The 26,104-nt window shown below is 55.2% G+C and overlaps 2 protein-coding genes across 11 annotated transcripts in view; both read right to left on the bottom strand.

The window, feature by feature from the left end:
- Positions 1–1,491, bottom strand: part of SMARCD1 (SWI/SNF related, matrix associated, actin dependent regulator of chromatin, subfamily d, member 1) — a 15,267-nt gene extending 13,776 nt beyond the window's left edge. For all 3 annotated transcript variants that reach the window (XM_023643527.2, XM_023643529.2, XM_070271362.1), the window contains exon 1: positions 375–1,491. In XM_023643527.2, the coding sequence (XP_023499295.1) occupies positions 375–551 (177 nt within the window). In that variant the 5' untranslated portion in view covers positions 552–1,491. The remainder of the gene's footprint in view (positions 1–374) is intronic.
- On the bottom strand, positions 1,491–26,104 carry ASIC1 (acid sensing ion channel subunit 1). Of its 8 annotated transcripts, none has more exons than XM_070271358.1 (13): positions 25,576–25,878; positions 24,325–24,702; positions 23,478–23,673; positions 7,327–7,477; positions 7,119–7,205; positions 6,563–6,690; positions 6,143–6,293; positions 5,702–5,758; positions 5,083–5,236; positions 4,541–4,632; positions 3,959–4,038; positions 3,770–3,874; positions 1,491–3,618 (listed from the first exon to the last, which is right to left on the bottom strand). In XM_070271358.1, the coding sequence occupies exons 2-13, from the start codon at positions 24,684–24,686 to the stop codon at positions 3,514–3,516; spliced, it is 1,668 nt and encodes a 555-aa protein (XP_070127459.1). In that variant the 5' UTR covers positions 24,687–24,702; positions 25,576–25,878; the 3' UTR covers positions 1,491–3,513. The 8 variants fall into 8 exon arrangements, with proteins under 8 accessions (XP_070127459.1, XP_070127462.1, XP_023499293.1 ...); XM_070271361.1 differs by having other exon boundaries at positions 6,143–6,296; positions 25,576–25,797; XM_023643525.2 differs by lacking the exon at positions 7,119–7,205 and having other exon boundaries at positions 25,576–26,104.

Genomic DNA, 26,104 nt, shown 5'->3' with positions numbered 1-26,104 from the left:
AATCAGATTATACTCAGATTCTCCCCAGTCTTTCTATCTGACACACTGCAGAGGTCTTCTAATCTCACATTTACCCAGACAGTACTACATCTTCCGTGTTCCTCTGGGCAGGAGCTGCCCAAACCCTTTCGCACTCCAGCCCTCCTATGCCCACCCCTGGCCCGATTTCATCCCCCGTGGTTCTATACCCTGACTCCCCACGGAAACAATGTCCCTAGAAGCAGGTGGGGATGCTAACTGCCTCCCCCTACCCGGACTCAGGGCTCAAACCCCTCCCAGGGGAGTCCCTCCTACTTCTCCCCCACCCCTGTCACTCCCAGGCCCCCGCTCGGCTCCGCCCCCGGCCCGCGCGCCCCTCCTCCCGCCCCACTCACCGGATAGGCCGCTCCGGGCATCGGGGAGCGGTACAGCCCTTGACCCGGCGCCGGGCCCATTCGCACAGGAGGCCCCGGAGTCCCGCCCGGGCCCAGAGCCGCCGCCGCGCCGGCCCCTCCAGAGGCTCCGGCACCGCCGCTCGGAGCCACAGACTGGAAACCTGCCCGGGCCGCCATCTTCCCCGGAGCCGCTGCTGCAGCTGCACAAAGAACCGGAACCGGAACTCCCCCCGCCCCCCGCGCGCCCCCAGCGCGCCCGCCTGTCCGCCCGGCCGGCCGGCCGGCACGGGAGGCTCAGGGCACCGAGACTGTGGGCTAGAGGGGGGCGACTAGCGGAAAAGGCGTACTGACCACTCCCTCCCGCCTTCACAGCCCCGGAGGGAAAACCATCGAGACGACCTCGGGGATAGAGAGGCCCTGTGATCGGGCGCCCCCAGGCGACGGGAGGAAGACAAGGACCTGGAAAGTGGACCACAGCCCCAGCCCCAAGGCTCTGATGAGGAGGGTGATGGAGTAACTGCTTCATCTTCGCGCCGTGCGTTTCCAAAGCGCTTTGATTGTTTTTTGTTTCCTTCTCTTACTGCTATAAGCTCGGGGGGCTGAAGAGGAGAACGCATTGTTTATTCTGTTTGACAAACACGAAAGCTGAACTCAGAGAGTAAATGACTTGGCAAAGGTCAACTAACAAGTTAGCAGTAAAGTCGAAGCCTAGAATCCAGATCTTGTGGCTCAGCGCAGGACTCATTCCACAGATAAAGTGCCTCAATAACTACCTCACGCTGGAACCTCAACCCAACTTCGTCCCTGAACTTTAACATAACCTGCTTCCGGATTTTAAATTTATTTTGAATTTTGACTCTGCCCCTCTCCAAAGAATCCTTTGTGCTAGGACTTATCTTTGGGATCTTTGTTGCCTTTGACGACTCCCTCTTTCCCTGCCCAGTGGTTCAAACCATTCTTGGTGTGATGGTCAGCCTGTCCCATCCCAGGATGACCAGAGTCTCCCTGCTCAAGCCTCACTCCTCCCCTGATTGTTTGGCCCCAAGCCAAACTCAGATCTAGGCACTTAGTGGGAAGGCCTAAATGCTATTCAGGTAAGAAGGACACTGAAGAGGAGATGGTTCAAACCCAGTTTATTAGACCAGAGGCATGCGTCACTCATAGCCCTGCCTGCTGTTCCCTATCCGTGCACACTGCTTGGCCTTGCTCCTGCTTCCTTCTGGAGAGGTCTGATTTCTAAGGAACTCCTATGAACTGAGAGTTCCCAAAGATCCGATAGCCTCACTCTCCAGCACCAGGCCAATGCACAGGTGACCTACCACAGGTCCTGTTCTGGGGTTGGAGACCAAGAGACAGCTAGGCAGAGAAGGCCTGGGAAGGGGCAGGACTCTGGCCTGGGAGGAGTGCCTGGCGGAGGGGGCATGGCAGGCCCTCTACCTCACTGTTTCTCACTATCATAGGAAGGGAGGGACAGAAGAGCAACCTCCCCTCTACGCCTGTCTCTTTCCTCCCACTACCAAACCGTACCTCACCAGAAAATATAAATGGTGGGCTTGGGTATCAAGTGAGGAAAAGGGCTTGGGTGTCAGGTGAGGAAAGGGGGCTGTGCACCCAGAAGGAGGGAAAGGCCACTGACTGAGGACCTCAGCTTCTGCCTGTCAGCACTGCACTGCTCCAGCTGCAGGAGTTACCAATCGACAGCTCCCTCTGTCTCTGATACCCTTGGCTTAGTGTACAGAGCAGATCTCCATCCCCTGGGTGGGGGTTTCTCTGCAGCAACCCCTTCCCTGGGGAGGCCACTGTCAGCCAGGCAAAGGGCATTGGGGTGGGTGGAGCAGGGGAGGGAATGTTAAGGCTGCAGGGAGGGCAGAGGGTGCCCAGGTTGGGGAAAGAGGGTGAGGCCAGAAAGAGGCAGAGCTTGTGATTCACAGCTTCCTTTATGTCGCCACCGAGACAGTGCGAAGGTTACAATGCGCGTGTCGTCTCCTTGTGCTTCTCAGAGGGATGTGTGTACACAGTACAGACACCAGGGGAGAGAGTCCAACTCTTTATACAGGCGAAGGCATTCAGAGACCAGGGAGGGGTCAGAAACACAGAAAGGGGAACTAAGGGTGGGAAGATGGTTCTTAGAGACAAGAGGGGATGGGGTAGAGACAGACAGAGTTAGGGGAAAGTATATACAGAGATATAGCAATATAGAGTCTGTATTATATAGAAATAGAAAATGCAGATGAGGTTGTTGAGAGAAGCAAATGAAGTTGGGGAAAAGGACTTGGGAGAGTTCCATAAGAAAATTTATGGATGTGGCCCTCTGCAGGGGCCCCTGGGAGAGGGACCAGTGAGGTTAGGCACCAGTGCCCCTCTCCCTGAGCTGGAAGCCAACCAGCTGGATCTTTTATGGGTGGTAGAGGAGGGCTGCCTCTTGGGATTTCTCTCCAGCAGCTCTGGGGTGGGGGTGAACTTGTAGGTATCAGGATGTGGCCTACAGCACCAGGGCCACATCTTGTCCCCAACTCTACTTCTTCAGGGGATCTCTCACCCCCACCTCCCAAGAGACTTCACATGGTATATGTAGGGGGGACTAGGGTCTTAGTTCCTGCCTGGAGACTTGGGGTTGGGGGGGGGTCACTGGGCTGAGAGGGTCTCTTAAGGCTGGGGAAGCCCCCCCCACACTAGCCCTCCCCTTCAAGGTACATTCTCTAGTTTGGGGCCAAGTTCTAGACCCCGAGGATTCCCTCCACCCCCCCATGGGAGGGGGCTTTGGTGACTGGTGGCAGCAGAATGTAGTTGGACACTCAGATGACAGACAGCCAGATGGACAGAATTCAGGCTGGGAGCTGACGGAGGCAGCATGGAACAGAGAGGGGCAGCCTGAGGTCACTTGCCCCATTCTCTCTTTTTAGTTTTTCTTTTAGATTAGTTTTGTTAAAAATAAAAAGAATGGGATAGAGGCAGGGAGAGGACTCTATGGTCAAGACTCCTTCCTCACCACAGACAAGAGGAAAGGACTGCCCAGGAGTGGGGGGCTGCCTCGGGAGGGGGGAGTGAGTCCCCAGGGCAGATGTCGGGGGCCAGCTGGGGGCCCCCTTGCTCTCCTAGCCCTCCCCATCTAGGCCTTTGGTACAGTGGCCTGCGGGGCTCAGCAGGTAAAGTCCTCAAAAGTGCCTCGGGCCGGATGGTGAGGTAGGATGTTGGCAGCGTACGTCATCCCGGCAGGATGGCCCCGGAGACTCTCACACGGGTTCTGGGGGAACGGCACAGGACAGTCACTGGTTATCGGAAGGACCTCAGGTGGCACTGGGGAGTTGGGGGGGGGGGGCAAAGGAGAAAAGGTGGCAAGGGGGGGGTGGGGAAGGGGTGGGGCCGGAGGGCGCCCCCCTCTCTCTCTCCCTCACATGTCTTTTGACGTCATCCAGGCTGAGGGCTACGCCTTTGTCCGCGCTGCTTCTTTTGGCCTCCTTCTGGCACTTCCCTCGTCTGCACAGCTTGTGCTTAATGACCTGGGACGGAGGTGGGGTGGAGGGGTGGGCGGACTGGAACCCTGCCCCTCCCATGGCCCCGCCCCCAGCACTGCCTCCGCTTACCTCGTAGGCGTAGTCAAAGAGCTCCAGCACCGTGAGGATGCTGGCCCCGATGAACAGCCCCATCTGGCCCCCAATGTCACCTGCAGGGGGGACAAAGGCAGGCCACCGGTGTCAGGACACCAGGAGAGCTGCAGAGCTCACTGGGACAGGGACAGGCAAGACCTATTTGCAAAAGGATCAACAGTCTTCATACAGAAGGAGCGCGAAGCAATTCTGGTGGGATTTTTATTTTCTTTATGCGTTTCTGCATTTTTCTACTTTTCTAAAATGAACAAGTATTATTCAGAAAAAAAAAAACTGTTTACAAAATACTCCAACACTCTTATTCTCTGGGCAAATTTTCAAGGGCTTCTGAAATAGTCCCCCATTCATGCCCACGGGCCTGTCTCTTCCACTTTGCCCTAAGAGAAAGCTCAGCCCCCTCCTCCACCACATACCCAGACAACAGAGTTTGGAAAAGTCCCCAGGGGACAGCAGGGGAGGAGGAGCTCGTGGCACAGAGGTGAGCAGCCTCCTTTGGGTGGTAGGGTGTTACACCATGCTCATGGCATGGGAAGGGGACAGGTGCCACCAGCAGCTCACCGAGGAGCCCTGCAATCTCATAGGCCTTCTTCTGCTCAATGGTCTCATAGTTGAGGACTTCAAAGAAAATGTCCAGCACCAGGATGTTCTCCCTGCAAAGGGGTTGGGGAAAGAGACCTAGGTTCAAGTCACATCTCTGTCCCTTACTACCTAGGTGACCTTAGCAACTTATCCTCTCTGAATATCAGTCTCCATCTCCATAGAATGGGATGTTGATGGGGATACCTGCCTTTTAGGGTTGTTGTGAGGATTAAATGTGATGGCATATATGAAAAGACGCTCAGCACACTGGTAAGTGTGAGGAGGTGATCCCAGTTTCGGCAGTGAGGATGAAGATAGAGGGTCAAGCAAGGAGGAAAGAGAAAAAGGCACTTCCCTTGCTTGTTCTTGTTTGATCTTCCCTCCATGCCCAGCCCAGACTCTTTGCTTGCCTTCCCCATGTTCCCTCCACTTCCTCCAGTCTGCCGGCCCCCATCAAAGCCCACTCATTTCCTTCACAGTCCCAGCCCAAGGACCCTGCCCCACCCAGTCAGAGCCCTTACCCTATGTACTGCTCAGACTTGTTGAATTTCTTGGCCAGGTACTTAGCTGATGCTTTGCTGGGGATCTTGACCATGGACAGCTCCTTGCCATAGCGGGTCAGGTTGCAGGGCATTTCACACACACAGTACTCCTGGTCCTTCTCCACCAGGAAGTCTGTGCCCAGTCAGGTGAGAGGCGCCAGTTGAGTGGTGCCCTTCTGCCAGCACCTTCCCAACATGTACATCCCGGCCCTGTCCAAAGGAACCCTGAGCCCCCTTCTCTTTTTATGACTTGTCCTTCACTTCAACCCTGTGCCCACCCTGTGCTGATCCTTGCCCAGCCTTCCCACGGATATTTCTTAACCCTATATTTCATTCCCTCAGGGTCTTCAGGGGTCAACCAGCTGAGGTGCTGATGAGAGAGAGTGAGAGCCCCTCCCAGGTGACCCCTATTCATTTTTCACAGTAGCCTCTAGAGATGCTATTCCCAGCCTTGCTAAAGTCAGACACAGGAGAGTTCAGGTGAAGCTTGATCCAGCCGTTGTTTGAAGCTTCTAGGAGCTTGGTCTGAAACCCCTATGCATATGGCTGGCAGCACCTCCTTCCCTCCCCTAGACGGCCCCAGGACAGGGGCGCTCACCCAGAGCAGGATCCGCACACTCCTTGTACTGCTCTGGAGTGCAGTATGGGGCATCTCCTACAGAGGAGAAAAGACAGTGGTGCAGGGTGGAGATTAAAGGGGTCTTGTAACAGTGGTGGTACCAAAGGCCTAGAAGCTGGAAGCTGGGAGAGGATGGGAGGGTAGGACTAGCCAGCCCCCAGTCTGTCCCGGAGGTGGTCCACCCCACAGTCCCATCCCTCCTGGACCCTTCCCACCTATATGTACCCTCTGGGTACAAGCAAGAATTGAGGTCAGAGCGACAAGAGCCAGATGGGAATGGAATTGGGCTGGAACTGGGGTGGGGAGAAGCCAGCTGGTCTTGCTTCCATGTTGGCAGGAGGATGATAGGCATGGGGAGCTAGTGAGGGGAGGTGCAGGCTGAGGGGCCCCAGGATTGTGTTTGGAGTTTTGGCGCCGGACCTGGCATGTGCACCATGCGGCAGTTACAGTTCTCCACCAGGTAGCGCGTCTCACAGTCGATGCGGCAGGCGGTAATGCTGTAGGAGTCGAAGAAATCCGAGTCCATGGTAACAGCTTTGCAGGTGCCCCAGGGCGGGGGCAGGTAGATGAGCTGCTGGGAGAGGCGGGGAGCTGGGGGGTGTGGGGACTTCTCCCCCAGTTACCTTGATGGACTTCTCTGACAAGACACAGAATTCAGGAGTCCTGCCCCTCTCCCTCCACAGCCTCTGAGGTTACAGAGCATTGCCGTTCACTAGGTCATTCATGCTTCTGACCAGTCAGATTGCTGCCCAGGCCCTGGCTCACCTGTCCCTCCTGTTATTGATTGCCCACCGCTCTATCTTGACCCCTCAGCACCCCAACCTCCCGTGACCCTCTCACCCGCTGCTCCTGGCAGGACACAAAGGTCTGGAACCCTGGGGCCACGCCAAAGCCCAGCTGGTCAATGAAGGGAGGTTCATCCTGACTGTGGATCTGCACTTTGATGCCCGCTTCGAAGGACGTCTCGTCTATGGGAATGAGGCAGGGGGGTGTTGGAAGGGCTTTTGAATCTCTAACTTCCTTCAGAACTGGGGGCATCCTACCTCTCCTGGGAATAAGCACAGCATACACTGGTACTGGGGGGCAGGGGGACAGTCTATGGGGCCCTAGCCCATCCCCAGACTCCTTCTGGGCTCACCAGCCTCATGCTGCCCTGATGACCCCTGCATCCTACACACTTCTTTTCTTACCTGGCTTCGGCTGTGCATCTTGGTATTTCAAATTCATTCTCACTGTCTCAGATGCTCTCCATTTGTCCCCCTCCTTTTCTCCCTTCTCCCCCATCTCTCTCTGCCCCAAGGCCCCTGAGACCAGACAGACGGCAGGCAGTCCAAGAAGAGAGGGAGTTATTTATAGAGCGAGTGGCGGCCACTGATGGAAAGGGATGGCTGGTTACCTTGGAGAGTAACTGAGCCAGGAAGGGGGAGCCAGAGAAATGTGAGTGTGGCAGTCAGGTAGAGTCGAAGATGGAGATGGCGAGATGCTGAGAGGAAGGGAAGAGAGCCCGAGCCCTGCCTCAGGTCCCACAGTGGAGCCTGGGAATCCCCTGGCAGAGGCTGAGGCCTGGAGCCATGGGAAGGGGCCCCCTGAGAGAGGTGACATACCAGTTTCCCCCCAGACAGGCAGGTACTCGTCCTGCTGGATGTCCAGCATGATCTCCAGCCCATTGCCAGTCCCACCCTTCATGGTCTTCAGCCGTGGACGCCCATCTCGGCCCGAGTTGAAGGTGTAGCACTTTCCATACCGTGTGAAGACCTGGTAGGGGCAGAGTGGAGAGCCTGAGAGTCCTGCTGGCATCCCCTACCCACCAAGGGCTGTCCCCAGACCCCCAGCTACTGGAATCTCAACACTCGTCAGGAATTTCTCTTGTGCAGCCCATTTTCCACCGGTCCTCCTTCCCACCCATTCTCTGCCCTTCTTCGCCCTGCCGTGTGCCCTGGAAAGCTGATCCCTGTGGCACTCACTGCCTGTGCTTCTTTGCACCTGGGTGGGCTTCAGGTTGGCTTTGGTCAATGGGAGGTATCAGGAAGGGATCAGAGGGGAAGGAGGGAGAGATCAGGGTACTTATCCTTCCCCACCCCTCCCCGCTCTGAGAGTGTTCTGGCAGTGGCTTAGACCCTCTGTGACTACAAATCCTGCCAGGAGGGCTCCCTGCATAGCACTGTTGCCTCCTTGTGCTCTTTCAGCCTGTATGTAACAATTTCCCACTTTTGCTAGGTGACTCAGGCCACCTTACTGGTGTCCTTAACTCTGCCCACAGCTCTGTAGACAGTCCTTTTGTTAAAGTCTTTTCAATTAAACTATCCAAATGAAAATTTTTTCCCGCTGGGACTCTGACATATACACCTCCATCACCAAGATCCTATCGCTGCCATACTTTTGGTCCCTCCTTGGGACCCTCTCCTAAAGCCCAAGCTCCTGGGGCCTTCTGAGACATATCTTCTCCTGGATTTCACTCCAGGCCTCTGAAACCCTGCTCTCCCCAAGACCCTCCCCCAAACCAAGCTAAGCTTTTTAATTTCCTCTGGCCATTGGCCCCTTATGTCCCTCATTGTCCCATTATCACCAGAATCTGAAAGTAGACCCAGTTGCCATGCCAAGGAACATGCTTACCCAAGCACCAGCACCTCTGCTCCCAGAATTTGGTACTGAGCATCCAGGGTAGGCATGTTTGGCAATACTTGTGCAGAACTCTGAGGGCCTCAAAGAGATCTCAGCCCTGGTGGCAGTCTCCTCACTCCATGCCCCAGAGCGACCCTTTCACAGCTCTGACTACACAACCACAGAGAAGAGTGAACCAATTCTTTATGGCCCTTTCCCCATGGCTTCTCTGAATGTCTCCAGGCTCCCACAAGTGGGGTAAGTGTGCTGTTTCTATTGCTGGATGGTGACAAAGTTCACAAAGCAAGTCATAAGGTGAGTACAGAAGCCCAGAGAGAGAGACAGAGAGACAGAGCGTCAGGCCAGACTGGAACAGCAGGGGGAGTGCAGGATACTAGGAAATAGGGTTCTTGCCCCCTTCCCTTTTCTAAGAATAGCCTCCTCCTCCCCGTTCCAGAAAAGAAAACACGTGCTCGCCCTCATTTTGTGGGTGAGGTCCAGAGAAGAGGTAGAGAGAGAATTCTGACGACTCCTAACGCCCCAGCTCCACTACCAGGTTTTGTGGCATTCAGCCACAGGCTCCAGGCTGGACACACACCCATGCCCACCCTCCATGGGGGACTGAGGGACTCTAGGTGGCTGAGGTAGGCTGGGAGCTCCAGCCTTGCACTGGCTCCAAAGGCTGTGCTGCTGACCAGCGGACTGCTGCCGCCACCTGGTGGTCCTGTGTGAGAAGTGTCTGCTCTACCCCTAGGTTGAGGGGAAACCAGGTTGACACCTTCCTTGTCGGGTGTTCTTGTATCTCCTGTCTGTCTGAGGCCCAGCTGCCAAAACCTCCAGGTCTTTGTCTGTCTGCAGTCAGTCCATGATGCACTGATATGATAACCCACCTGCTCCTGCACCCAAGAGGAGGTGGGGGACTGAGGGATGGGTGTGTTGGGAGGGAAGGCCTGGCATCTGGCACCTGGAGGGGGCAGGAGAGGAGTCAGGCCAGACAGAACTGGAAGCTGAACTGGAGAGAGGGCAGGGTGCCACTTGGTCCCTCAGCAGGGAAGGTCCTAGACTCAGGAGTGAGACAGCAAGCAGGAGGTCAAGTGTCCCATGAGGTCTTCCCCTGGGAAGAGGGTCCTTGCCACTTAGAGCTGGGGGGTAGAGGGGGAGGATTTAGAGGAGGCCTGTTATTCTCCCTGAGACACACACACACACACTCTCTCTCTCTCTCTCTCTCTCTCTCTCTCTCTCCTCTCTCTCTCTGTAGGAGAAGCACAGGAAGACCAAGCGAGGATGCAATGAAGTGCCTGCTGTGGGAGCTGCTGACAAGCAGCGTGGTGGGGTGGAGGTGGGGGCTGTCCCCACCCCTCCACCTCCCTTCCACACCCTTCTCCTGCACCTCCAGAGACCAACTGGCACCTGCCCCAGCTCCAGTCCAAGGGTGATAGTCAAAATTGTTAAGGCCAGGCACGGGCACCCACCATCAGATGAAAGGTTGACCTCAGAGATGGAGTAAGGTCCTAGGCCCTGCTGGATCACAGGGAGGTCTGGGGAAGGGCTAGAGATGCTGGTGGATATTCAGGGAGACAACAAGGACCTCAGGGCAGCAACTAATTACCAACTTGCACAGATGGATTTCAGGATTCTAACAGGAAGGACAATACTGGCACAGACTGGGGACTAGCAGCCCAGCTCCAGACCTGGGGCTCCCTGAGGCATGTCACAGAGGGTGGGTGGGCGAAGGGCAGGGCAGTCACTAGCCCAGCCCCAGGTGACAGTCAGGGTGAGCCATGTCAGACACTTGGGTTGCTATGCCAGGTATGGGCCCCCACTCACCACTGAGAAGTTGTGAGGGCCGCAGGGCCCCCCGCAGTAGGAGCAGTAGAGCAGCATGTCCTCCAGCCGGTGGCAGGAGCGATTGTAGAAGCGGTGCAGGTTAAAGGGCTCCCCAGAGAAGGCCTCAGGCCCCGGCGGGGCGAGGGGCACCCCGGGGTCATCACTTTCGTCCAGCCCCAGCATGGGGGCCAGGTAGAGCAAGTCGGGGTAGCTGAGCTGGGACAGCCGCACGGCATTGGTGTTGCAGAGGGTGACCGCCGGGAAGGCCAGCTCCGTGGTGGCCACCTCATCTAGCAGAGTCACATGTGGGTAGCTGAGGTAATAAGTAACGCGGTCCCCTACCTGGCACAAGAAGGCACCCAGTGCCAGGACAAAGGCCACTGCCCACAGGGCCTGCCTTGGGCCTGGACCCCCCTCCACGAAGACGTGGCTGGCGCCGTGGAGGGTGCAGCTGTTGGCAAAGGCCACCAAGTCCATGGGTGAATCCCCCTCTCTGGCCTCCTTCCTTGCTGCCTCCTTTTCCTTCTCTTCTTCCTCCTCTTCTGATTCTGAGTTGTCCCGCTGCTGCTGCTGGTGGGGACCCCAAATATCTCCCAAGGGCCCCGGGGCCTCCTCTCTAGAGGAAAATGACACAGAGCAGAAGATCTGGATGGGCATCTTTTCCAGGGGCTTCCTGGCACCAGGGGATTGGCAGGAGAAGGGGTAGGAGATGCGATCTCAGGCAGGGTCCAGCAGGGCCAGCCAGCCAGCCCTTCTGCCAGGTCTCCGCCGCCCAGCTGGCCGTCCTTCCTCGCCAGGGCCTCTGTGGCAGTGTGGCTGAGGTAGGCGGGGCGTGGAGAGGAGGACCAGCCTGCCCTGCCAGGGAGGGCGGGTGGCTGGGCTGATGAATAATTGATGGCAGTGGGAAAGGGAGGCTGAGGAGAGCAGGGGGGGCCGGAACCCCTTTCCTCTCACCAGCTTCAGCAGGACAGAGAGGGTTGAAGACAGAGTGGACACCCTGGAAAAGCCTAGGGGCTCCTGGTACCCACCTCTGCAGGTGAGATGGGACCTAGCAGAGTCCTTTGCTCCCACTGCCAAGACAACTTCAGCCAACAACAGACCTGCCCTTCCCTCACGACGCTCACACTCGAGCTCTCTCCCATCCTCCAGTCTGCTCCTTAGCAGGTCCCTCAGTCTGCCCATCCCAGTTCTGGGTCCTCTCCCTCACACTTATCGGGTTTAGTCATTCCTCTGAGCCCCCACACTTTCTTGGCCGTCTCTCAGATCTCTAACTCCCCCTGACTCATAATCAGCCCCAATATTTCATTGACCCCCCAATTCTCCCAATTACACCCTTATACCTCAGTTTCCCTGTAAGTATTCCTTTGATCCTCAGTTCCCTTCCAATCACTGTCCTGACCTTGATTTACTTTCAGTTACTTCTTGAGCCCCTAACTCCCCTGTAGTCACTCCCATGACCTCCAATTTCGCTCCAGCCTGTCCCTGACCCCATTTATGCCCCCTCACTCCCCTGACCCTCAGCTCTTCTTCAGGTCAGTTCCCTCCCCCACGCTGAGCTGCACTCCAGTCACTTCCCCTCCTCCACTCCCTTCTGTGGCTTGGGGGGCAGCCCAGGTTCCATTAGCAGAGGTCTCTCACTGACCACAGACTCATTTATGGCCAATTCCCGGCACTGGGGGGAGGGACCCTGTCTCTTGCAGCTGAAAAGCTTCCTGGCAGATCACCACTCCCCCTCCCAGCGTGCCCACTCCCCAAGAGTCCAGGAGAGGAGTTCGACAAATTCTTTGCTGGTGAATGGAAGAAACTGAGATCAGAGCAGAGACAGGGTCCTGGGTCAGGTGAAGAGTGCTGGGAACCAACCTGGGGTACCCTCAAAACATCAGCCTTGCAGACCCCTAGTGCTTCAGTCTCTGAGGCTCCCCTTGCCCCCAATTTATCATTCCCCACCCCCAGCCCCTGGCCCCTCTCTCTGCTCCGATTACTCAGGGCCACTGGTTGAGGAACTTGAGCTACCAGCCAAGTCTCCAGGGCTGAGAAGGTGACCTGAGGGGAGGCGAGGGAGGGAGGGAGGTGAAGCATATTAACCCTTCCTCTGCAGGGCCAGAGGAGGAGCAGGGGAGTTCTGGCAAGTCCACTTGGGCCTTTCCGTTGTTAACCATCTCACAGCCCCAGGCCACATTCCCCCTACCCCTGCTTTTCTCCCCTCGGTCCCTGCTCCCATACATCTTCCCTTCTCTATCTGCATGTAGAGACCCTGGCATGTGCTGGGAATGGGAGGCAGGGTGCCAGGTTCTAGCCAAACTGAATGATGTGGGACCTCTGGCCTCAGCTTTGCTGCCAGGGACACAGAGGCCCCAGAAGAAGAGCAGCCTTTGAGATCTGGCCCCTCTCCATCCTTTGCCATTACCCTCAGACTGGTCTCCTCCTCTTTTGCCTAAACAACAGCCTCCCAACTGATCTCCCTACCCCCCATCTCCCCACAGTTTCTCCCCATCTTCAGTCCATGCTCTGTAATTCTGACCATTCTCCTGCTTGAAGACCTTCTGTCACTCCCCAGTGCTTCTTGGTAAAATTCAATCCCCCTCCAGGAGGACCTATAAGGCCTTTGCAGTTTACTCTCCAGCCTCACCTCCTACCCCTCCACCCCAGTCCAGTGTCCAGTCACCATGGCTGCCTCCCATTCCGCAGACACACTAGGCTCATCCGCAGCTCCATGCCTTCCCTGGACTCCATTAGAGAATTTCGACTCATTTTTCAAGACCCTGCTCACATGTTATCTCCTCCAACAAGCCTCCCCTGACTCCATGGGGCATAGATAGTACCCACCCAGGGGATGGACTGGAGGTCCAGTTCTGTTCAAGGCCCTTCAGGCATGAATAGTGACCAGTAGCTTCTTGAGGACAGGATTGTGAGACTGAAAGAGCAGAACTCAGGGACCACGTGGAGAAACAGGAACCAAGAAAGGCCAGGGACACCCAGCACAACCTGAGAAAAGTCACTGCACAGATGAGAGAGACCCATCTTCAGCTATTGTCTTCAGGCTTCTCCTGCATGAATCCATGGGTTCCCTTTCAGTGTCCTGTCCCATATGCATTTTTCTCCTGCCTACTAGACTTCAGCTCTCCCAGGGCTTTGCATGCCCCAGGATGTGTTCCAGAGTTGAGTTCCAGACTTGGGTTGGGGGTGGGGCCAGCCTAGGTCGAGGCTTGGCCTGGGGAAGCTGCAGCTGCCCATGTGTTCCACACCCACTAGAGGGCGTTCTTCCCCTCCGGTAAACTACCTGGAAGGGGGAATAGATTGGACTTCCACAAAGGAGAAACTAAGGCAGGAGAAGCTTCCAGTATGGAGCCTCACCAGAGAAAGGGCATGCACGAACAGAGCAGCTTCAGCGGACAGCAGATCTGGTACGGCTGGACACTTCTTCCTCCACACCAACACAGAGACCCACACTGTACACCTACACATCACTGCACACAGACGCACAGCCCTCTTGTGGGGCAACAAAGACACACACACCCCCAACTGTACTTCCTCCCTCCTCCATCCTCTAACATTCTCTCCAACCTCATCTCATTCCAGTAGACAAATCCAAATTTTTCAGAGTAATGGGGAGGTGAGGAAAGTATCAAGCAACACACACAGACCCCTAAGCATACACAGAGAGCTCCAAGAGAAGGACCCAAGCAGACACACATGCAGAACAACACCGAATTCTGAACCCTCTGCCCAAGGATGCGACCCTTCCCACGTCACTCCCTACCCACTACCTCTCTTAAGCTGTGTGGTTTCTGACTTTCTCTACATGTCTGTCTCAACATTCATACTCAACATCCTTAAATGGACCTGCACCTGGCAGCCCCACTGTTTTCCTAGTCAACTTGCTCTCCCTGATGGTTACTGCAAAATTCTCCACTCTTCTCAAACAGCCACCCTTCCTAGCCCCACTCTCCCCCTCAGGAGATGACCTTGCCTCCTGCTTCACAGAGAAGATAGAAGCTTCAGACAAGATCTCCCTCTTCCTCTGGGTACCACCCCCCCAGAGGGGAACCACCCCTCACATCTGTGGAATGGTTCACGCTTTTCAACTGATAGCTCATGGCATTCTTATACAATCCAGAGAAACAGCAGGTTTGAGTAATTTCACCCTCATTTGACAAATGAGGAAACTGAGGCACAGTGACCTATTCAAGGCTCACGGAGAGCAGGCGGTGGGCTTGAGACTAGAATTAGGTCATCCCTCTCCAAATCCCTTCCTCCTCCTTCATTCTCTCACTTACTCATCAAATATCTTCTGAGCGTTTGTGTGCTGAGGACGCATGGAGAACAGATAAAGGACCAGGATCCTGCCCTTGTGGAACTTACTGGCTAATGGGGGAGACAGGCATCTGTTTTGAAAAATTGCAAAAATAAATATTTAGTTACAAACTATGATAACTGCTATGAAAAAATAATGGTTCTATGGGGGTGAATGACAGTGGGATCTGATCCAGACTGGGGAATCACGGTTTATCTGAGGAAGTGATGTTTGAATTGCCATCTAAAGAATAAGGAGGAGTAATTAAGTAAAGGTCTGCAGGTGTGTGGATGGGGGGACAGTATGCCAGAGAACAGAGTTGGCACAAAGACCCCAAGGGAAGAGAGATGAGACGAGGAGGATGTAGTGGAGAGCAGGGTAAGAACAGGCTGGAGAAGGGGGCAGGACCCAGACCCCTCAGGACCTTGAAAGCCACAGCAAGGATTCTGGTCCAAGAACAATGGAAGATTCCCCATGGAAGGATTTCAAGTGATCAGAGCAGTGTTTTGAAGAGCCCACTCTGGAAGAGCCAGAGGGGTTAGTGGAAGACCCATTAAGAAGCCATTGTCCTGGTCTAGGTGAGACCTGGAGCGGCGGGGCGGCTTGGAACAGGGTGATAGAGTGGAGATGTTTAGGAGGCAATGTTGGCAGATCCTATTAGGGAGATGAGGGAGATGGAGTGTCAGGGATGATTGCATCCCTAGGTTGCATAAGTGGGTGAATGGTGGGGTTGCTCACTAGATCAGGAACATAAGTCAACGACCAGCTTGGGAGGTAAGATGATGAATTTGGCTTTGTACCTGCTGGTTTTTTTGAGCCTTGGGGACATTGAAGTGGAGATGTTAAGTGGGAAATTGGCCATAGGGGCTGATGCTAAGAGGAGAGCACTGGGCTGAGATATACATTTGGCAGTTGTCAGTGTGTAGATGGTAACTGAAGTCACGAGTGAAGATGAGACTGCCTCAGAATAGAATATAAAGTTAAAAAAAAAAGATAGAACAAAGGCCTGATTTGGCAGTATCCACTAAAGCTAAACAGAACCCTAACCTATGACTTAACTACAGCTCCTAGTTCTATACCCAAGAGAAATGAGGGCATATGTCAACCAAAGACATGAGCAAGGATGTTCAGAGTAGGTTTACTTACAATCGCCAAAAACTAGTAACAACCCAAATGTCTAGCAAGAGTAGAATGGATAAATAAATTGTGGCATATTTATATAATGAGATACTACACAATTGAAAAAAAACTACCTAGTGCCACACACAACATTGAGACTGAATCTCACAGACATAATCATAAGCAAAAAGAGACAGACACAAAAGTGTATTTACTGTATGGAGAATACATATACGCTAGGAAGTTCAAGAACAGGTGAAACTTATCTATATTGACAGAAGTCAGAATACTGGTTAACTCTTGTGGGGTTGTATTGGCTAGGAAAGGGCCTAAAGGAAATTTCTGGAGTGCTAGAAATGTTGTGCACTTTCATACCAATCTAAATACATATCAATGTAATATAAAAAATATTACATTGTAAGATACACCAATGTAAAAATATATTAATGAAAAATTCATCAAGTTGTACCATTAAATCATACCCTCATTATTTAAAAGAAGAGGAAAGCTTGGGATTGAGACTTGAGTAGTGCCAACATTTAATGGCCAAGTAGAAGAGAATGAACTGGCAAAGAGACAGAGAAGGGTTGGCTAGACAAAGGAGGAAAAATCAAGAGAGTTCAGTTGTTAGAAAAGAGAATAGTTCAAAAGAGAGGTGGTGGTCAACCATTTGGAATGTTTTTGAGATCAAGGATAAAAAATGTCTGTGGGATTTGGCAACATAGAGGTCGCTAGCAGCCTCAGCTAGCACCATTTTGGTGGAGTGCTGGGGACAGAGGAAGAAGGCAGCCTGGAGTGGATTAGACAGTGAGTGAGAGATGAGAAAATAGAGACAGTGGGATATATACAAGAATTTCGTCTGTGAAAGGACGCAGAGAGAGTGGGGGAGCTGGAGGGTCTTGTGGAGTTGAAAGACCTTTTTTTGGTTTTTACTTTAACCTAAAGTCTGATACATAGAAAGTGCTCAATAAATGTTAGCTGTCGTTAAAGCCAAGTATTTTAAGATGGGAGAATCTTAAGCATGTTTCCGTGTCAATGGGAAGGTTCCACTGGAGAGAGACTGACTGTAGAGGAGGGAGAGGCAGAATCTTTAGCTAAAATTCCTGTAAAGATAGAAGGAGATCAGACGGAAAGAATAGGTGGAGATTTCAGCCTAGATAAGATGGATGTTCCCCTCTGGGGGGGTGGTACCCGGAGGAAGAGGGAGATCTTGTCTGAAGCTTCTATCTTCTCTGTGAAGCAGGAGGCAAGGTCATCTCCTGAGGGGGAGAGTGGGGCTAGGAAGGGTGGCTGTTTGAGAAGAGTGGAGAATTTTGCAGTAATCATCAGGGAGAGCAAGTTGACCAGGAAAACAGTGGGGCTGCCAGGTGCAGGTCCATTTAAGGATGTTGAATATGAACGTGGTGTGATTCCAAGCTGGCCTGTTGTGTGACTTCCTCTGATAGAGCTGCAGCCCTGGAGGCACCCTGAGGAAAGCCAGTGGTGGGTCGGTCTAAGGTTGGGACTTGGCCAAATGGTGCAATGAAAAGGCAGAGGAGTCAAAAGACTTGGAGGACTCAACCTGAGACTGGGATTCCTCCTCCTTTGCACCCTTTCTTTCCCTTCCTGCCTCACCATACTGCTTCTTTACAGGGCACGGGGAGGTGGGGAGCCCAGAGCACCCTCCTCCACCACATACACTCTGGCTCCTACAGTCACGCACAAAAAGCCTGGACTTAGAAGATCTGAAGTCAAGGTCCCACTCTGTCATTTACCATCTGTGTGACCTCAGGCAAGTCATCCAACACCTCTGAGCCTCAGTTTCCTCATCTTTCAAATGAAGACATTAACATCTTCCTGCCTCCCCAGAATCATGAGGATCAGAAGAACTGAAGTAAAGGGAATTTGTAAATTGCAAAGCGCAACTGAAAGAGATGATTAATTTTGCTGGTATGTGCTCTGCATGCGACCAGAGGTTTGCCCGCACACAAGCTCTCTCCCACAGCCACACAAAGCTGCACATCCGCAATGTCCACTTCACACCCCATGCTACATCCACTCTCAGACTCTCAGACACACACAGGGAGGTGCACATGTGCGCTTGCACACATGGGGCACACATGCAGTGAGTGTGTCATGAGGAAGGCTGAGTTGGCTGCTGTCCATGGTCAAGACTACTGCAGCAGTTTCTTCCTGAGGGATGTGCCCAGCCTGGCATGATGATGCAACACACCGATTAGAGACACACAACGCTAAGCTACACAGGCCCCCAAGACTGTCAGCCATATCGAGGGGGCACAGGTGAGAGGGGTGGGAAAGGGTTTTCTTTCCAAGAACTCACAGGAGCTCAGAAAAATCACAAATCGCCCTCCCTCTCCCTCAGGAGTGGCTTTGGAGAGCCTGGGGTGGTAGACTCTCTGTCCTTACAGTTTCTTAAGGGAACTTCCCCTCAAGGTGAATGCACAGCAGTTTCAGGCTCATTTTAAAATTTTTCAGGAGGAAGAGGAAGGCAATGCGTCCAGAAGGTTGGTACTGCACATCCATTCTACACATGGGCCAGCATGGGCTTAGCCAGAGTCTCAGAGGCTGAAGGAGGGGCTGCCCCTCGGCAAAGAACAATTTCATGATCCACTTAGAGCCCCTTTCCTCACAGGAAATTGGCCCTAGAAGCTGAGAAATGGAGCCAGGTGAAACTACGCCCAAAATAGAACCCAGGAGTCCCAATGCCTAGCCTCATCCTCCACGCCAACTATGCACCACTGCTCATCCTTGCTGCTTCCTTCGCAGTTTTGCCCCCCAGAATCCCCAAACAAGGGTCCTGACTGGAAGGTTCTCAGCCAGAGGGTAGAGGCTCCTGGAGCAGCCACCTCAGACACACAGTGAGGGAGGACTTGTGCCTGGGGGACCTGGCCAAAGGCAGGCAATGACCCTTGCTGGGAAGAACTGGGCTGGTCATTGGCTAGGGGAGGATGGGGTGGGAGACACCACACAGTCTATAAAACTGGAGTTTCTGAATAGCTGAGCTGGGCTGGGGAGGTTGGAAGGACTCCACCTAGATATCGATGGTCCTCTCATCCCTGGCACATTGCTCCTCACTCCGAAGCCCTATGGCTTCCTTTAGTACCACCCCACCTTCTCAGCTCTGAGCCTCCCTGGGTACTGCATTTACCTATAAACTCCCTGAGGCCAGGGACAGGGTCTGCCTGGTCACCACCGCCCTCTGGCACCCAGCACAGGGCTCTGCCTGTCTCTGTCACAGGAATGAATCTAGTGGACTTGACGCTCCCCAACCCATCTCCTTGTTCCTAATATTCCGTCTCCCTCACCATCCCCCCAGAATTGAAGCTGCTTTCCACAAAGTTGAAGCCGGCTCAGAAGCAACCTCCACCCACAGCAGAAACAGTCCGGCCTCTCTGCGGGCCTCCCCTCTGCTTCCTGGACTCACACCAGGTGAGGAAGGAGGGAGGCCCATGGGGTGGAGGCTGCGGCCTCCCCACCCCTCCGCTTCCTGCTCTGCCCCCAGAGGCACCAAGTTACTTACATCAAGTTACTTTAGCCAACAGCCGGGGAGATCAATTAACTTAGGGTAGCCTCTTAGCTGACGGCACTCAGGGAGAGGGGTGGAGTCAGAAACGGCAGGGGGGGAGAGAGCAAAGTAAGTTACTTAGAGGATGTTTGTGTTTGTGTTTGTGAGTGGGGGGGGGGGGGCGGGGAGAGGAAGAGAGAGAGGGAGAGCGAGAGAGAGCACGAGCCCAACCCAGGGTCCCCTGGATTCTTGCTCCTGGCTCTACTCTAGTCTCCTGTCTCCAACCTCACGCACTTCTGAGGGAGGGAGAGACAGGCAGGAGAGGCTGGAGGAGGTATCTAAGAACCCCTGGTGGGAGTGCCCCTCCTCCAAAGTTAACCTCTCCACTAAAGCCTGCCCGGTCCCTCTGCGATCCGTGTGTGCTCCCCTGTCAGCGCCCCGCTGCCCTCCACACACATAGAGCCTGGGCCTCTGGCTATGGTGGCCCGTGACCATCGTTTCTCCCTGCATAGAGGTCTGGGCAGCCTTTTCCCTCAGGAGCCCCTCCATTCCCTGCCTAGTTGAAGGAATAGAGCCAAGTAGTAAGGTCAGCCCTCCCCAGACACTCTTGGTCTGAGCTCTGTGGGGTAAGGTGGGGGCAGGCGTGAAGGGTGTCAGTAAAGGGGCCGACCCTGGGGATAAGGAAGCTCCCATCCTAGTCCTGGCCCTCCCTGGGACATGCCTGCCTTAAGGCTCTGCTCTGCTTGCTTTAAGATGACTCTCCCTCCTTGCTCTGGATCCCAGGATCACCCACCTACACCCACCTCTCATATCAGCATCTCACCCCCCCAGGTGCTCCAGAGGATTCCTGTCCCCCTCCACAACCTTGGGGGGATTTCTGTGCCCACCCCCCTCACTCTACCTCTCCTCTGGGGGATTCCTGCCTCCTCTCCAGGGTCCCTGGGGATTCCTGTGGGCCCCTCAGCGATTCCTATTCCCCTATCCCTTGTCCCAGAATTCCAACCCCTCCTGAGAAAGAATACCATCCCCACTGTACCCCATCCCCTGCCGCCCCAGGATTTCTATTCTCTGCCCTCCCTTTCCTTCTCTTCCAGGGTCCAGAAATGAATTCCTGCCTCTCTCTCCCCCAAGAAAAAGCTTTGGGTCTCAGCTGGAGGACGGGGTGGCATAGGGCAGATCGGGCAACCATCTGCCAGCCCCCTCCCCTTGGTGCTGTTCAGCATTCCAGCCACATCGGGGCTCCCACTGCCAGGGACAGATAAGGTGCAGCTGGAGGCTAGCACCAGCTGCGCTGTGCTCACTCTCCCGGCCCCCACCCAGACACCGGCAGACAGCTGCACCCCTGGCCCTCCTCCACGGAACCCTTGCCCTGCCTTGGCCTGGCTGGCCTTGAGGTGGGGTGGGAGAGTGGAGCCTCAGACCCTGTTGCCCTGGCAACCAAGCACCCCACTGTGAAGGAGAAGAGGGGGCCTTGCGGGAGGGTCTTTGGTTGCTCTTTTGGTAGCTCAGGAGAGAGCCGCTGAGGCCTACTCCGTCCCACTGCCCTCTGCCTCTCCAGGCCCAAAGGCTTTCCAAATCAGTTTCTCCCAGATTTAGCCCGGGTTCCCCATATTCATGCCCACTCTCCCAAGCTGACGCAGCCACAGCCGGGGAATGGACCTTGTCAAACTCTCTGTGACCACCAGTCCCTCCCCTGAGGTGGAGGTGGCCTCTGAAGCACATCTGGGGGGAATGCTTGTCACTGCAGACTCCCACCAGTGGGGCCGGGGACTTTGAGGGACCTGTGTGCCCTTTCCATGGCCCCTAAATTGTCCTCCAGGGGCAGGGTTCTTATTGTTGCATGAGGGTTGCCCTGGGAACCCCCCAGAAGCATTCCCATGTGCCTGTGCACACTAGACTTTCCAAATACCCTGAGGCAGGGCTTGGACCCCCAGTTAGGAACCTCTGCTCTTGAGGTGGCAGAAGATGCCAATATGGGCTCCCTGAGCTCGGACCCGATAGACAGATGTTTTCCGTCAGCGCCACATCTGCACTGATACACACCTCTTGGCCTAGCAGAGAATGGCAAAGATGGGCAGGCAGATGTTAACCAGGAGACCAAGGAGGGAAGAGAGAAGGTGGAGCATCAGGCAGGGAGTGCCTGCACCCCTTAGGAGCAGGGAGCTGGAGGAAAGTGCCAGAGCCCTTCTCCTCCAGGGAGATGCCAGACATGGACTCACAACCCAACTCCTATCTGTGTAGGAACATCCCTACGGGCAGAAGTGGTAGAATTCATGACCTGGAAAGGGGCCAGCAGTGAGGCCAACCAGAGAGGGTAGAAGAGGTTTGGGTCCAGCCAGATTCAGGGTCAGGTCTCTGACATGGGCTCAGAAACAGCAAAAACCTGGTCTGCCCCAACAACCCAGAACCAAGAAGTGCCAGTGTTGGGCCTGCAGGCTACTGGTCTGTTTATCTCTCCCTCTCTCCCCCCAGCAAGAGGAAGAACTCTGATTGCTCCAGAACTTTGTGAACCAATCATATCTCTGTTTGACTGCTTAGAATTGTCCCCTCAAGAAACACGGACCAATTACATTTCAGTATCTCCATTTCCATGAGCCAAACAGGTCTTAACATCACTGCTTAGAACCCTTCTGGACACAAGGGACAAATGGAGCCTCAACTGAACACTTTCTATTGACTAATTACACCCCCATGTTATACCTTAGCACCTTCCAGGTTGACAAGCAAAGCCCTGCCTCATCCAACACTAAAAACCATCCAGACTGATGGGTCTATCCAGACTAAAGACTCTGTCTTTCTTGGTGCTCCCTTCTGCTTGTGTGTTGGGTATGCTGGAGGGAAGAGGGTTCTGCTTTTCCCTTCTAATGTCACTATAGTTCTACTTTGGGGAACAGGCTCTGGGTAATCCAGGACCCTCGTGTTTGAAGAAGGAAGGGAGGGAAGGAAGTGGTTCTTGCAGCAGGCTAAGCTCCCTATTAGTTTGGCTCAGAAAGGAGTGTGGCCCTGTCCAGGAGGATTGACAAAGGCTCATGAAACCAGTCTGCAGAGCAGGGCTGAAAGAGATTGGAAGTCTTGAGTAGCTTCAGCAGGAAAAAACAAGCATGACCATGGCTCCAAGCTTTCTACACAAACAAATGTAGTTCATGCTCCCATACTGTTAGGAGGAAGCAAGCAAGTGGGAGAGAAAACGGGCAGGAAGAAAAGAGAGGATCAGAGAGTAGAGAATTGGGGGCAGGTGTGGAGAGCAAGGGGACCCTCGGGGAGAATGGGTGTTCAAAGAGTAATGGCCGGAATTGGAAGTGGACACGATGACTCCAGGGTCAGCAATATTAACAAAAAGAGTACACTGCATTGGGACTTAATGAGACATAAGTTCTAATCCTGAATCTGTCACTAATCAGCAATGTGAGCTCGGGCAACTCATTCTACCTCTGTGTCTCAGTTTGTGAATTTGTAAAAGAGATAATATTGCTATTTATCCAGGGGATTGAAGGAGAGCCGAAGAAGCATTCTGAAGAGTTCCAAGCATCGTACTCTCATTTGGCGTTTTTTTTCATACACGGCTCCAGGTCCTTTGGTCCCTTTCCAGCCTCTGATCCCAACCCCTCAGGAACCTGCATGACTTACCCAAGATCACTTGACACATGAGATGCCAGTCAGTTCCGCTAACTCTCCCTGGGGTGCTGACTTTGAGGTAGCCCCCTCTGTGGGGGGGGGGGGGTGTGTGTCTGTGGGGATCTCCATTTTAAGAAGGAAAGGGACCTCCATTTCTGCCATGACTGTATACCCCAAATCATCTCCCCTTCCTCAGCTCCTGGCTCTGTGACTCTTGCTGGCAAAGGGGAAACTCAACTGCACAGTGTACGTACATACGTGTGTGTGTGTGGCACAGAGAGAATTACCTGTCTGGGTATTTAAGAGAAAGCTTTCCTTACTTCCCATAGTGTGGCCAAACTTTAATTCAAATCACCTGGGGATCTTGTTAAACTGCAGATCCTGATTCAGTAGGTCTGGAAAGTGGGGTGACGAAGTTCTGCATTTCTTTCAAGCTCCCAAGGCTGCAGCTTACTTATCACCACCCCTGATTTTGACACCTGTGGCCCAGAAGGTACGCTTGATGGGGGGAGGGCCATGCCAGGCTACGTGTGTGTATGTGTACGCATCTGTGTCTTGTGTGCTATGGGCTCTCTTTCCTGCCATCATGGACACAACGCTGAGGCTCAGGCCATCACACAGAGCAAAAGTGCCCCTGTGCTGAACAAAGTCCCCTCCTGCCAGAAGCAAACCCCAGGGACACACAGGTTCCTCTCCCAGAGTAGCAAGCATGATGAGAAGCCTGCCTGCTCCTGAGGTCTCCTCCTCCTCTGGGGGTCGGGCTGACGCATGCCCCACATCAGGGCATCACTCACCACCTTGAAGTCTTCGGCGCTGCAGACCTCCCCCCGGAAGTGGCAGGAGAGCAACATGTCTCGAATGTCGTGCCCGGCGCGGTCGTAGAACTCGCGCATATTGAAGGGCTTGGGCTTGAAGCTGCGGAAGTTGGCCTTGTCCTGTAGTATCTCCAGCTGCTTTTCATCTGCCATCTGTGTGTCCGGTATCTCATACCTGGAGCCCGGGGGTGAGCAGTGCATGGATCAGCATGACCTGATCCATTTGGCCTCCAGTGTCCCATACTCAATCTCGGGGGGGAGGAGAGGGAGGGCAGCATCCAGCCCTGGGGATCAAGCCTGGGCATAGGCACAGAAGGAGACCTGGGTGTGTCCAGAGGACCTGCCCCATGGGGTTGAGAAGACAGAAAGATCGGCAGTGGCTACCCGGGGGCTGGGCATCTCAGCACATGGGGAAGGGTGGGGTGGACAGAGAGATCAAGGCAGGAGCCGTGGCTTTTACGCTATAGTCTCTACCCTTTAAACATGGTCTGCCCCCACCTCCAAGTGAGGAGAAGATCAAGATAGAATGATAGGAGGGTGGGCAAAGTCACTCCAGAGAGGGTGACGATGTCTCCCAGCTCAAGCTGGGTAGGGGTAGAGCTGTTTTGGACTATGCTGAGATCAGAGATTGGGTGCCCTTAAATGAGTGCTCAGCTTTATCCAAATACCTTTGCCGTGAGTGGCAGGTTTGGGGGGGTGGGCTGGAGGGCACGGTTGTCTGGGCTTTAAGGTGGGATAGAGAGGCAAACACCCTGATGGGGTGTCTGGGAGCTGAGATGCACACAAGTCTAGGAGTCCGGCTGGAGGATGGGTGGGAGCCACCCACCTGTTGTTGAGCAGGGCCAGCAGCTCCCCAGCATGGTACAGGTCATTCTTGGAGACTTGGCTAAAGCGGAACTCGTTGAGGTTGCACAGCGTGACGGCGGGGAAGGTGAGCTGGGAGGCAGCCACCTCATCGAGCTTGGTGACGTGGTGGTAGTGGAAGTAGTACTGCACACGCTCAGTGCACACACACAGCAGCACAGCCAGTGAGCCCAGGAAGCACAGGGCCCAGAGCGCCCGCTTCAGAGACAGTCGCTCGTAGGAGAAGATGTGGGCCAGGCCGTGCAGCGTGGAGCTGCTGGCGAAGGCCTGGATGCTCACCGGCTGGACGCCACCCACTTCCTCCTCCTCGGCCTTCAGTTCCATCCTGGCCGAGGGGATCCTGGCGGGTAGGAGGGTAGGAGCAGGGGGAGTCTGTCATTCTCCTGGGCTGAGAGTGCACATAGGATCCCTCCAAATGTGTCCCTCCGGAATCCCCATTTCCAGAGGTCACTGCCTCTGGAGCAGGAGACTTCCCGGTGTGCGAACCCAGAGGTGGCTGGTGGAGAAACACACTCCCAGAAGAGGGTTCCCCCAAAGGCAGGGGCTGGGGGGTGGGGGTCAGCTCAGGCCAAGAGAATGCTCTCCCAGGGAAGCTTCCCAGGCTAGGGGAGACCCCAGATGTAGTCATCGGAGGGCGAGAGGGAAGTCCCAATGTTCCCACAGGCAGGCGCAGGAGTTCCCTCCAGATGTGGGGTCACTCTGGGACAGGAATGTCCACCCCATCCTGGAGATGAAAACTCCCCCAGATGGGCTGAACCCGGGGTCAGGAGCTCCTGGTCAAGGGTGTCCCCAGGACTGGGCTTTCGCCGCCCCCCCCCCACTCCCGTGAGCTAAACCTGGGCCAGAACCCCCCAAGGAGGTAGGGAGGGGCCCAGCCTGAGTCCTCACCTGCGGGCGTCTTCAGTTCTCATAACGGCGCAGGCTGTATGTGTGTATGTTTGGGGTGGGGGGTGGGGGCTGGAGGGCAGCCTGAGGTGGACGCATGGGGTGGGGGCGCGGTTCCCCATGACAACGAACTGTCCCCGCCCCGGACGCAACCCCCCCCTCGCCCCCAGTCCATCTTCTTGACGCAGCCAGATCCCCTGCTCGGCCCCCGCCCCCCTCCCCAGCCACCGAGCCTCCCAGCAGCTGGGGACAGCGAGAGGGGAGGAAAGTCCCAGCTCCGGGGTGCTGGGGAGTCCCGCAGTTTAAGGCGGGGGGATCAGAGACCCACCTGAGGGGGCTTCGGGCACCCAGCAACCGGCGGCGGGTCCTGGGGCGTGGGGCCGGACGCGGGCTCAGCGCCGAGCGGCGGACGGGCTCATGGCCCGGAGCGGGAGCCGGCGGCCGCCGCGGCACGCCGCGCAGAGCCCTGCAGGGAGCGGCCCGCACGGCCCGGCTCGGCTCGGCTCGGTCCGCCCGCCCGCGCGCGCTCGCTCGCTCGCCTCGGCTCGGTCCGCCCGGGCTCGGCGCGGTGCGCGGTGCGCCGTGCTCTCAGCCCCGGGATCTGCAGGGATCCATCGTCCGGCCGGGAGGCGGCGGGAGGGGAGGCGGAGGGGGAGGGGAGAGGGTGCGCGTGCGCGCCTACGAGTGTCTGCGAGGGTGCCTCTGTGCCGGGGTGCGCGCGGGGTCCCTGGACCCGGGAGCCGGACCAAGGGTTCCCCTCGCTGCCTGGTCCCCTGCTCCCGGCCGCTCTCGGCGGCGCTGCCTCCCTCCGGTCCCGGAGCCGTCTCCCTGCCTGGGAGGCCTTATGGCTTGTGTGT

The sequence above is a fragment of the Equus caballus genome, chromosome 6, assembly GCF_041296265.1.
Source record: "Equus caballus isolate H_3958 breed thoroughbred chromosome 6, TB-T2T, whole genome shotgun sequence".
Lineage (NCBI taxonomy): Eukaryota > Metazoa > Chordata > Mammalia > Perissodactyla > Equidae > Equus > Equus caballus.
This window is presented reverse-complemented; position numbering and strand designations above follow the sequence as displayed.

What these genes read in the sequence shown, in the direction of transcription:
- ASIC1 (XM_070271355.1), bottom strand. Translation starts at nt 10,807, where the DNA reads ATGCCCATCCAGATCTTCTGCTCTGTGTCATTTTCCTCTAGAGAGGAG. An exon ending in GCCTGTCTGGGGGGAAACTG is followed by an intron (nt 7,206 to 7,326) that starts GTATGTCACCTC and finishes CCTTCCTCTCAG; the next exon opens with CATCTCGCCATCTCCATCTT. An exon ending in AAGTCTGAGCAGTACATAGG is followed by an intron (nt 4,633 to 5,082) that starts GTAAGGGCTCTG and finishes ACCCCTTTGCAG; the next exon opens with GGAGAACATCCTGGTGCTGG.